The following is an 11975-nucleotide window of genomic DNA, read 5'->3' on the forward strand; positions in this document are numbered from 1 at the left end:
TCTTTTCTTTTTTTTTTTTTGGTAAAAAAAAAAAAAAAAAAAAAAAGACATAAAAATGGCAGTTAGGTAATAAAAGTGAAAAGCGAAGGGTAAATAGAGGATGATAGAGACGTCCATAAATAAGGGTGAGAGATAGGTTGGAGTTAATAGGGACTGACGTGATTACGTCATCTTCCCAGGGCTTTCGTCATCTTGATTGTTCTTTTTGCTCAAATTTTAATTTTATTAATTTTCACGAACTAATTCAAATTTATTATTATTTTGAAATATATACTTTTGCTTACCATATAATTATATATTTTTATTTAATTTTATATTATTTATTCTTCGCTTAAAAATAAGTTTTAACTTTCGAGAGTTTAAAAATAAATAAATAGATATTTTAAGAAATAATGTTAATTTTATTAAAAATATATATTTTTTAATAAATAACTAGAATAATCGGAATCTATTCCGCTCAAAATGGTCAGATGGGTTAGATTTTGAACAAATTTACGACTCGAAAAATTGAGTTATGTCTAAAAAAAAATGTCCAAACTCAACTTACGAACATTCGTACCCGACCCTAAAATTAAAAATAATAATAATAATAATAAAAAAGTGCCTACTTGGAGAGGAAGAGGACATATGGAGGGGTTGGGGGGTTTTGTCCAAGTAGGTACCTGCCTTCCATTTATATCTACAAATATCAGACAACCAAATCCCATTTAGATTTAAATGCCCTTTTCATTTTTTTTTCTATTTTTTTTTTCCAGTTTTGAGATATTTTATGTCGCTTTAATTCCTAAAATTTAAAAAAAAATGTAAGCTAGTCAACGATTATTTTTATTTGATACATTATTTATAGTAATCACGTAAATGACATTAAATATTTGAAGATATATAATTATTATTTTTTTTAACGATTAAATTTTAATTTATTTAAGAGGTTAAAGCTAAATTTAACTCAATTAGTTTTTTTTAAATAATTAAAAAAACACCAGCTATATATAATAATAATAATGGTAGTCGACTAGAAAGGTCCGGCGGTTTAAAGGTTTGTGGTCAACGAGGAATTAAGAAAGTTTTGAGGAGCTAACTTCCATTTTGTCTTTGATGAGGTGGAGGAATTTGAAGGCTACGCGAATGTAGGGGACGATTAAAACTGGTGTATCATTTGATCGCCACGTGGCACTTGTGATTTATCCTACAAAATAGTAATAATAATAATAATAATAATAAAATCTTTTTTTCTTTTTGGTGGGCGTCTGATGGGAGCAGAATCCCTACACCACGTGGGTCACCCAGGTAGGAGAGACAGACGGTGGACAGCCCCGAAATTGCATAGCGCCTCCCGACTCTGATTGGACTGTTACCCAGTATGGTTCAAATGTCTATGCCTGTTATTTTCCACGCTTCTTCCTAGCCCTCTGATCTAAATCTAATGGTCTATGATTCAATGCTGCTGTGGGACCACCTTCTCCTTTTCCTTTTTTTTTTCTTTTTTTTTGTTATCCAATTGGCGGACAAATGTAGACTTCGTCCTTCACCCTTGGACCTTCTGTACTTTCTCCAACTATTACATCATTGAGGGGTGTGCATGGTTCGAGTCGGGTTGGGTTGAAGGATTATTTTTGAACCAAACAAAAGTTCGGGTCGGTTGGATTGGTAATCCAACCCAACCAAAAAATTTTCACAACCCAACTCAACTCTCTCTTTTCGAGTTGAGTTCAGGTTGTTCCAAACTTAGAAGAGACAGGAAGTGGAGAAAAAACTAAGTCGTGGTACAAATGTTTGTGAAATAAACATAAAATCCCAAGCTAATATGATTACAAAACTACAAAATGAAGAGTTAAAAGACAATTCAAACTTGACCCGACAATATCCTACTTCTAATGTTATCTTCACTATTTTAAGCTTAAAAGATTCCTTTTTAGTGTGACATTTAGTAAGAGAATGGTACATGAATGAACCAAAGCCTGAGAACGATCCTAAGAATAGAATGTGACTAAGAAAGATTTAAAGGAATTGAAAGTAACGTTTGAGATAGGATATCAACAAGGTGCAATTCCTTTGAGGTGGCTCAATCATAGAAACTTTATGGTTAAGTATGTTTTGGTTGAAACAATTCTATGTTGGGTGACCTCCTGAAAATTTTCTTAAGATACATGTGAGCGAAGACAAAATATGAAAATTTTCTTAGGATACATGTGAGCGAAGACAAAATATGCTCGTAAGTAACGTGACCATGCCGCAGGAAAATGTTAGGATTATCATGTATCAAATCCAGTGCATGGGTCGGTCACAGGAAAATGTCAGGACCATTAGGTATCAAATCCAGTGCATGGGTCGTTACAAATTTTATTAGAGTGGTATCTCTCCCAATAAGATATGGTTCATGGATGAACCAATGTGAAAGCTAATGGACATGTGACACCAGAGTAAAGGAGGGATATATAAATGAACCTGAACTAAGAAGCGAGAAGTAAGTAACATGACCATGTCGCAGGAAAATGTCAGGACCATCAGATATCAAATCCAGTGCATAGGTCGTTACAAACGGTATCAGGATGGTATCTCTCCCAATAAGATATGGTTCATGGATGAACCAATGCAAAAGCTAATGGACAAGTAAAACCGGAGTAAAGGAGGGATTTATTTATGTATTTATTCCATTTATTGTCACAAAATAGCTCACAAATATACACTATCACAACTTTGCATCAAACATATTATTTAATTTATATTAATGAAGAATATCGTAAATATTTAAATTTAACTTCCCAAAAAAAAGAAAAAAAAAAAAGAATAATCCCAAACTTCAAATCGAAAATGGCATTTTAGTAAATAACCAAACAAGCAGTGGCATTTAGTGTAACCGTCAGACGACTCGTGTGAGGACCAACCCTGCAAATTTTTTGGGCGCACGTATACGTATACTCATCGCCACATATTCATAATATATATATATATATATATATATATATTAAATTATACATTTATTTCTCAATTAATAATTTAATTTAATTTTTTTAACTTTAAAGTTCCAATTTATTTTTAAAAAATTTGAATCAAAACTTCAAAAAGAAATTATTAAATACTTATCAAAATTCCGACTTATAATTTAATCGATTCATATTTTATTTTGCCGTTAAATTTAACGGCCGATTCCACACTTTTTGAAACGCCTTTCAAAAAACCGTTACCCGCGCTCTTATATCGTTAAATCCTTGACGTCGAGATTTCTGCTTTTTTGCAATCATTGTTCTTCAAAACCTCACTCCCACCAGTCCCTATTTGTCCCCTAATTCCCCCGCCGGTATAACTCGCCGGAATCCTTCCGCGCCACCGCGTCCGCCGATACATCGCCACACCTCCTCTTCTCAACGAACTTTTGAAAACTCTCGTTTCTTCGCCGTCGTTTTTACCAGCAACACCAACCGGAAGAACTAAAAGTATAAACACAAGACAGCGAGGAAGAAGAAGAAGAAGAAGAAGAAGATCGGCTTTCCTTTAGGTTTTCTTTCCTGCTTTTCGTTTAGTGTTATGAAGAAATGATTTATATAGCTCAGAAATATTTTCCGTCTGAATTGTTGAGGCGAAGATGAGCATCTTTTTTGCTGTTCCTATTTTCGATTTCATTTCATTTTATTTTTGTTTTGACTGATATACGATTTTGATGCTTTTTGTGTATGATCTTCCTCCACGGATAAACGCTATTTTCGATTTCATTTCAAAGAAAATTTGGCGCACTGCAAGTTTAGGTTGAAGATAGAGATTTACGTGTGAATTATTTTAAATTTAATAAACCAAAAGTTTCGAGAGAGATTTTCATAGTTGAAGGTTTTACCGACACTGTTTGGGATTTTGCAGTGTTCATCTTTATGTATCGCTAATTATTGGCTTTAGAGGTAGACTAGTAGATTTTACGACTAAAAATATCGACGGCGACTCTGTTTTTTGATGTTCATGTTGCAAATTATTGCGTTTCGATGCCTTGCAGGTCTGATGGTAACTACGATATTGTTTGTTTCTGGAAATTTGGGGGACGGAAGCAAGATCATATGGTGTTATTGAAGGTGAGGGAAATTCAAAAATTGGGTGAATGGAACATAGTTATGGATTTGAACATGTCGCTCAACAAAGCCGGCGTGATAAGCTAAGAGTATCAAGAAACTCTGATGAATTATTGAGTTTTCAAAACTCAGGGCATTCTGGTTTGGATCTAGATCTTGTTAGAATTCAAAATTTAAACAAGAATTCGATTTTGCCTTCAGTTATGATCAATTTCTCTAGAGATTCGGACATAATGTTGAGCCAAGAACTTGTGGGAGATGCTTCGTTGGGTTCTGTTTCCAATTATTGGAAAACTTCTGATTGGGAGATGAACTGTGGAAATAATTGTTTGGGAGGTGAAATGTTGAATGATTCCACAGTTTATACACTTCAAGATGTTGTTAACCAAACTGCTGCTCGTGAAGGCCGTGGAAATGAGCCAAACGTGTTGCCTTATGACACTACTGGTTTTGTGAGTGATTCCAATCCACAACGTCTAGCGCTGTCTCTGTCTTCTAATACACAGTTTCAAGAATCAGAGGAATCCAAAACAGTCAAATCTGAAACTATTGGTAACAAAAATTATGGGAAATCTCTTCAAAATATGATGGGAGTTTCTGTGAATCCATATAGAAACACTGGTCCTCTTGGTCCCTTTACTGGGTATGCCACCATTTTAAAGAGTTCCAAATTCTTAAAGCCTGCTCAACTTTTGTTAGACGAATTTTGTAGCTCAAATGCTCATAAATTTGTCCAACCATGTGAGGCCTCACCTGCCCTTAATGCAGATGATGAAACAAATATTAGTGGCGTTGGGAGCATTTTCTCTGAATCTCATCAACCGGAGTATCAGCAAAAGAAGGCAAAACTTCTATATATGCTCGACGAGGTTCGTTGCGTTTTGATTAAAATTCTTATTTATTTTAGTAATTAACTCCATTTATGTTTATAACCACCATTTTGATTAATATTCTACATGAATCACGTTGTCGAAGAAGATTGAGAATATTGAAATTTGATTGAGTTTGTCTCACCTTCTATTTGTTGAGTGACAATTGGGAGAAACTTTTGTTGATAGATTTTATAGTGTAAGAGTGTGAGGTATTCACTTGTAAGCTCTTTGATTATTAAGATTGGTTTCTACATGTAGATGTAAGAAAATTTCTTCTCCCCGAACCACGTAAATCTTTGTCTCTTTGTTTAATTTCTATTTGTGAGTGTTTGAGTACATTCGATCTCCGAACCACGTAAATCTTTGTCTCTTTGTTTAATTTCTATTTGTGAGTGTTTGAGTACATTCGATCTTGCAATTGAAATCATTGTGGCACTGCACAACATTTGCTGCAATTCCATGGTTCTAATTTGTTTTGCCATTGTATCATAAGGTTTGCAGAAGATACAAACAATATCATCAGCAAATGCAAATGGTAGTGTCAGCGTTTGAATCAGTAGCTGGTCTTAGTTCTGCGACGCCTTACATTTCTCTGGCGCTTAAGACAGTGTCAAGACACTTCCAGTCTCTAAAGAATGCCATCTCCGAACAATTGAAGTATCTGAGGAAGGTAGTTGGTGAGAATTCGTCGTCCATCTCTGCTGGGACTAGCGGTAGGAAATACATTGAACAGAGCTTCCAAAAGCAAAAAACTGGCATTGTTAATATCGGATTCCTCGAATCCCAAAATGTTTGGAGGCCGCAGAGGGGCTTGCCTGAACGTGCTGTTGCAATTCTTAGAGCCTGGCTCTTTGAGCATTTTCTTCACCCGTATGATCCCTATTAGACTCTACTTCTTCAGGGCTGACTCGAGAAATCTCTCACTTTTTCTTTTTTGCTGATATTTCAGGTACCCCACGGACACAGATAAACACATGTTGGCCACTCAAACAGGCTTATCTCGAAACCAGGTATCATAATGTTTCTGTTCTTATTGAATTATTATCATTATTAGACTTCTTTTTTGTGGAAAAATATGTTTAATCTGGTTGTTAGGACAGTTTCTCTTGCTGTTTTGTCTCTTCTGGTTGATTAGTGGCATAATAGACTTCTTTTTTGTGGAAAAATATGTTTAATCTGGTTGTTAGGACAGTTTCTCTTGCTGTTTTGTCTCCTTCTGGTTGATTAGTGGCATAAAAGTAGGATGTCATTGCCATCTACAAAGTATATCGGCCTATGAGATTGAAACTTGTAGCTTATAATTGCTGAGCATCGTTGGAAGTGGAGTCCCACATCAGCTTATTAAGGGGTTGATCATGGATTTATAAGTAAGAAATACATCTCCATTGGTATGAGACTTTTTGGGAAATCAAAAGTAAAGCCACGAGAGCTTATGTTTAAAATGGACAATATCATACCATTTGTGGGGTTTGTGATTACTAATAATAACACCACACCATGCCATTATTACTATCATATATATTTTAGAATATGACCACATATTTCAGGTGTCGAATTGGTTCATAAATGCACGAGTGCGGGTGTGGAAGCCAATGGTAGAAGAGATACACATGCTAGAAACCAAGGGCATGGCAGAAATGAACACCAAAGGCCAAGTAACAATAGAAAACACACCCGGTTGGACCAGTAGTGAACAACAGCCTCTAAAAAGCCATGGTGTTGTGAATGAAATTATTACTAGTCAGTGGGATCAAGGCAAACCATCCAAATTGGACAATGGGGTTCAGTCCAACACGGAAGGAGAATTGATGGGGTTCGTGCCATATCGAGCCAGCACAGTCGACGTCGGAGGAGCCGGAGCTGTCTCTCTAACATTAGGCCTTCGCCACCGAGTCGAGAGCGCACACCATCAACAGCAGCAACAAGATGAGCAACTACTACGCCATTATGGAAGTGAAATGATCCATGATTTTGTGGGGTAATTTGGCTCTCACCAACTTCTTTTGATGGTAAAAGTAAAAGGAATTGGTTGATCATACTAACAATAGCCCACAAAAATCCATTGGTTTGAAGAAACCCAAGAGATGAAAGAAAGGTGGACAGGTATCCTATCCATTTCACTATCTTTGCGCATTATTTTGATGAAAGAAACATTTTGCAATGCTGATTATTAGTTGGGGAGCTGTAATGAATATATTCTGTTCAGCTTTTTTGTGTAAGTCTGCTGCTTTGTACTTTCCATCTTTTCCTATGCTACTGCCTGTGCCTGCCTGTTGTCTCTTCGCTGCATGATTGACACTGAAAACTGAAGGATTTAGCAACCCCCCCATGTCTTTTAGGAATAATTTTTGTACTTTCAACTGTTACTGGATTTTACTGGGCATTATAACTACTGTTTCTCTTGATATATGCTTCCAAATTTGTTGTGTTTGTTTCTAGCCGTGGTGACTGTTCGAAAAGAAAATGACTAAAATGTTTAGAGAATGACTACTCAAATTTGCATATCATTCAAACAGATTTTTCAAAATATTCAAATAAACAAACACATAAACTAGATAATATGAACAACACATGAACCAGTACTCTCTCACTCCATTCCCTTCCCCCGCTTGAAGCCAATTCTTCTGATCATTGTAAGTAGTAGACCGCGACGGAGAGCAACGAAGCGCCGATGAGAGAGCCGATTGCCGGAAGCCCGGCGGTGGCGCCGCTAGTTGGTCCAGGTGCTGGAGCCGCTGCCTCATCATGAGCAACGACGGCGCTGACGGTTGCGGCAGCGAAGAGAATGGCGCAGGTGATCTTCTTCATCTCCATTGCGATTATTTGTTGTTTGGTTGCGGCGTTTATCCGGTGACGATGAACTCGAACGATTCAACAATCACCGAAAAACGCCTTCGCTTTGGAGATTGCTGCCTGATGAAATGAGATGGAATCCATGGAATTTATAGGGTGGAAACTCGGTAGATTGGTTAGTTCCTCTATCCTTTGATCTTGAATTGCAGAGCTATAATTAGAAAAACCTTCCTGATTTACAGGGAAACCAGAAGAGGCCGATGAAAATTGGGGAATTTTTGGAAATTAGGTTTGAAATTAAAAATTTTATTCTAAAATTCACAAAGCTCTAGTTTATGTATTATTTATTTGTTGCAACATACCTTTTATATTTTTATGATTTTTTTACATAATTAAGGCTCTCTCTCTCTATATATATATATTTTTGAATTTAGGATCTATAATTGCATTTACCTACTCTAAAGAATTGACGAAGATGTATTGTATTTAAACGTTTTTTTAGTTATATCATAATGTTAAATTAGGATGTTACCTTATTGCTTCAAAATTAAACTATTGTGTTTAAATGATATGATGTAAATAAACAAACTGATCGACTTTATCTTTAGTTAATTTTAAAATTTACTCACAATAAAAAATAATTAAGTTATTGAAAAAAAACTTCAATTATTCTCTGATGGACGATTAAATATAGATTTATAATGTTTCATTTATGTATTTTTAGTTTAAGCATTTTATTTGTATTATTAGTTTAAATAGGTTGGTGAGTTCTACTTTGGCTTTATGGCATCCACATTCTTAGCAATTAGCAGCTAATGTGGCCTTTCCCTATTTACGGTGTAAATTGCTATCATAGAACATTATTATAGCCTTATTTAATTCATTCACTAATAATGTTATTAAGATTTCCTTACTAGGGTCTTCGAACAATATTTCGGTTTCGGTCTAACACTGTCTCCATAGTCTCTTGACCTTCTCCTCCACTCTCATCTTTCTTCTCGTTCTTGGGTTGACGCTTTTAGCACTGTAGCTTATATCTCAACTGGTTGCCTACTCCACTTCTTGGAGGTAAGTCACCCTTTGAACTTCTCTATGACTACTCTCCACATTATGACAATTTTCATCCCTTTGGTTGTCGTGTTTATCCTTGTTAGCGTGATTATATGCCTAACAAACTTTCTCCGTGCAACATTCTTTGTATTTTCTTGGGTTATAGTCCATCTCATAAAAGGGTTTCGTTGCTTTGATTCCACCACTACTAAGCTATACACTACCCCATGCTCAATTTGATGAGACTTACTTTCCTACAGTCTCTAGCTCTCAGAACCAATCTCTTTCCTCTCTTCATATTTCAAATTTCTTGTAACCGCGTCTTTACCATATTGATTCATCTGCCCTACCCCTTCTTCACCGCACATTCCTCGATCCAACTCATTTTCGTGTGATATTTGTTATGACCTTGTGGATGAGCCTGTGCAGGTTGATACTTTTGTTGCAGGTTCCTCTTTGCCACCCTTGGCTTCTGATCTGCCATCTATTGAACATGCTACTGAGTCCTCCTCTTCTTTGGGCTCTCATCCTATGATCACACCAGACAAAGCTGGTATTTTCAAGACTCGTCATCTAACAAATCTTGGTGTTTTGGACTCGTCTGGACTTCTTTCTGCTCTTCTTGAATCCACTGAGCCAAGATGATTCAAATATACTGCTAAGAATCCTGCTTGACTTGCTTCCACAAATGTGAAAATTCGAGCTTTATGACAAAATGACACTTGGATTTTGGTTCCTTGCCCTACCAACACCAACATCATGATCTCTAAATGGGTGTTTCACATTAAATATTTGCTCGGTGGATATGTGAAGCATTTCAAGGCTCGTCTTGTTGCCAAAGGTTATAATAAGGTTCCTAGTCTCGAGTTTCAGTCTGGTTGTCAAAGCTACTACTGATCGTGTTGTGTTTTCTCTTGGTGTCACAATTAAATGGTATCTTCGACAACTTATGTCAAGAATGTTTTCCTCAATGGCACTCTAAGTGAACATGTTCATATGAAACAATCTCCTGATATATTGATCTTCGCTTTACCACTCATGTCTATTAAAAAAAATCTTCTACGCTATAAAGCAAGCTTTTCGTGCTTGGTTTCAACGTTTCAACTCATTTCTTCTCACACTTGATTTTTTTGCAGTCGCCCTGACACATATCTTTTTGTCTTTCATCAACGTTCTAACCTTATATATTTACTTCTTTATGTTGATGACATTATTGTTATCGGCAACAACCTATCTTTTCTTGAGAGGTTTACTCGCAAGCTTCATTCTGAGTTTGCTATCAACGATTTGAGCTCTCTCAGTTACTTTCTTGGTCTTGAAGCTTCACCCACTCCTAATGGTCTCTTTATTAGTTAGTTAAAATAAGCTTGAGATATTCTTACTCATGCTCAGTTGCTTGATAGCAAATCAGTCTACACCCATGGTTGTTTCTCAACCTTGACTGCTGATGGTTCTCCTTTCTCTGATTCTATACTCTATCAATCTCTTGTTGGCGCCCTTCAGTACTTGGCCATTACGCGTCTAGATATTTTCCAAACTATCAATTATGTCCGCCAATTTTCACATGCCCCTACTAAAGATCACTTTCTTGCTGTTAAGTGCATTTTTCGCTATGTTAAAGAAACCTTCCACTTTGGTCTTACCTTTCGTCCATCCCCTGTTCCCAGTGCGCCAGTGACTTATTCAGATGTTGACTATGCTAGCTATCTCAATACTCGCCATTCTACATTTGGCTATTCTAATTATCTTAATGAGAAATTCAACACCACACGAGAAAATAAAATAAGTGTCATACATCATAGAACAAAATCCAACTCTTTATGAATTGATTTTGGGTGTCTCGTTACCTGAATTTTAGAAATTTATTTGTGAGATTGTGGATAGTTTCCCTTGTTTGATATCAAGTGTAGAGAAATTTTGATACCATCATTTAAAATAATTCATATGCTTTTATAATTGTATATAATAGACATTCTTACTTGATATTAACATATTTTTTTATTATGTAAACATATATATATATATATATATATATATATATATATATAACAAGGGTAGAAACCGAAAATAAAAACAGACAGGCAAGACCAAACCTTTAGCATATATTCCATGAACCGAAGACCTATTCGACCAATTTTGAGAGGCAACAGTATTTTTTAAAATAGGCCTCTGATCAGGATATCACCAAATTAAAATTAAAGATGAAGATGTACCGAAAACAACCTTTCGAATCAGATATAGCCACTACATATTTGGTAGTGATGTCATTTGTGTTCACCCAATGACAAAGGATGTTGTATTTGCAAACAAACAATATTATAAACACAAACCTAATGACATTCTGAGCATAGTTAATGGGTCGAGACATATTCTCTCTATTGAATTAGTCTCATCCCGACTCATCGAACATAAAAAAAATACGCACACGTAATTAGAGGCTTAAAACACGGAACGTTGTGTAAAAATAAACAGGCACATAATGTTTTTAGGCACCACCATAGTTGATGAAAGCTTCTCTTGAAATAAAGTGATGGTTCTTTAAACTTCTATCTGCCGGATAACGACGCACATGGGGCTTGCCATCTTCACTCAGCTGCCGCTTTAGTTGCTTCTTCGGAGCTTCCATGGCCTCGTATGGCTTTGCATCAGCTGCATGCATGCAAGAGGAACACAAAAGCAACAATAGCCCGATTAGCAATAGGCCATTTCTTCTCATTTTTGTTTGGTTTTCCTTTGAGTCTCTCATCTTTTTAAGGCAAAAAGGGAAATGGAAATGGAAAGAACTGAGTGTTATTGGGATTGACATGGTTGTGGTGTGTGTGAGTTGAAATAATGGAGATGGGGATTTCCACTAAATGGGACAAAATTAAGTGGTTTTCCCCATATTGCTATAAAGTTGTCTTTTGAGATCCTTTTTAATTATGAAGATCATGCAAATTTATCCCCCACCAAATGCATCCTATGTAGTGTCATTAAAAGATTTTCGTCCTTAATGATAAGAATTGTTTAGAACGTTTCTTTTATAAATGTTAAAGATATTAACGCTGCTTTTAAAATTTTATGGGTATTTTTTAAACATAATACAGGATAAAAGAATTTTTGAACTTTTTAAAAAAAGTTAAGGATATTAATGAAACTTTTTAAAGTTGTGTATTTTTGAACACTATTAAGAATTCAAGGGTATTATTGAAGTAAAGTACTAATA

At 35.7% G+C, this 11975-nt stretch overlaps 1 protein-coding gene across 1 annotated transcript; it reads left to right on the forward strand.

Annotated features, from left to right (window-relative positions):
- The first annotated feature begins 3229 nt into the window (after positions 1-3229).
- On the forward strand, positions 3230-7334 carry LOC111464896 (BEL1-like homeodomain protein 8). The gene is made up of 5 exons (XM_023109178.1): positions 3230-3496; positions 3983-4924; positions 5421-5797; positions 5877-5937; positions 6475-7334. Exons 2-5 carry the CDS (start codon positions 4085-4087, stop codon positions 6907-6909), a joined length of 1713 nt encoding a protein of 570 aa, XP_022964946.1. The 5' UTR covers positions 3230-3496; positions 3983-4084; the 3' UTR covers positions 6910-7334.
- The last annotated feature ends 4641 nt before the right edge of the window (positions 7335-11975 follow it).

This window comes from Cucurbita moschata, unplaced genomic scaffold, assembly GCF_002738365.1.
Source record: "Cucurbita moschata cultivar Rifu unplaced genomic scaffold, Cmos_1.0 Cmo_Scf00031, whole genome shotgun sequence".
NCBI lineage: Eukaryota > Viridiplantae > Streptophyta > Magnoliopsida > Cucurbitales > Cucurbitaceae > Cucurbita > Cucurbita moschata.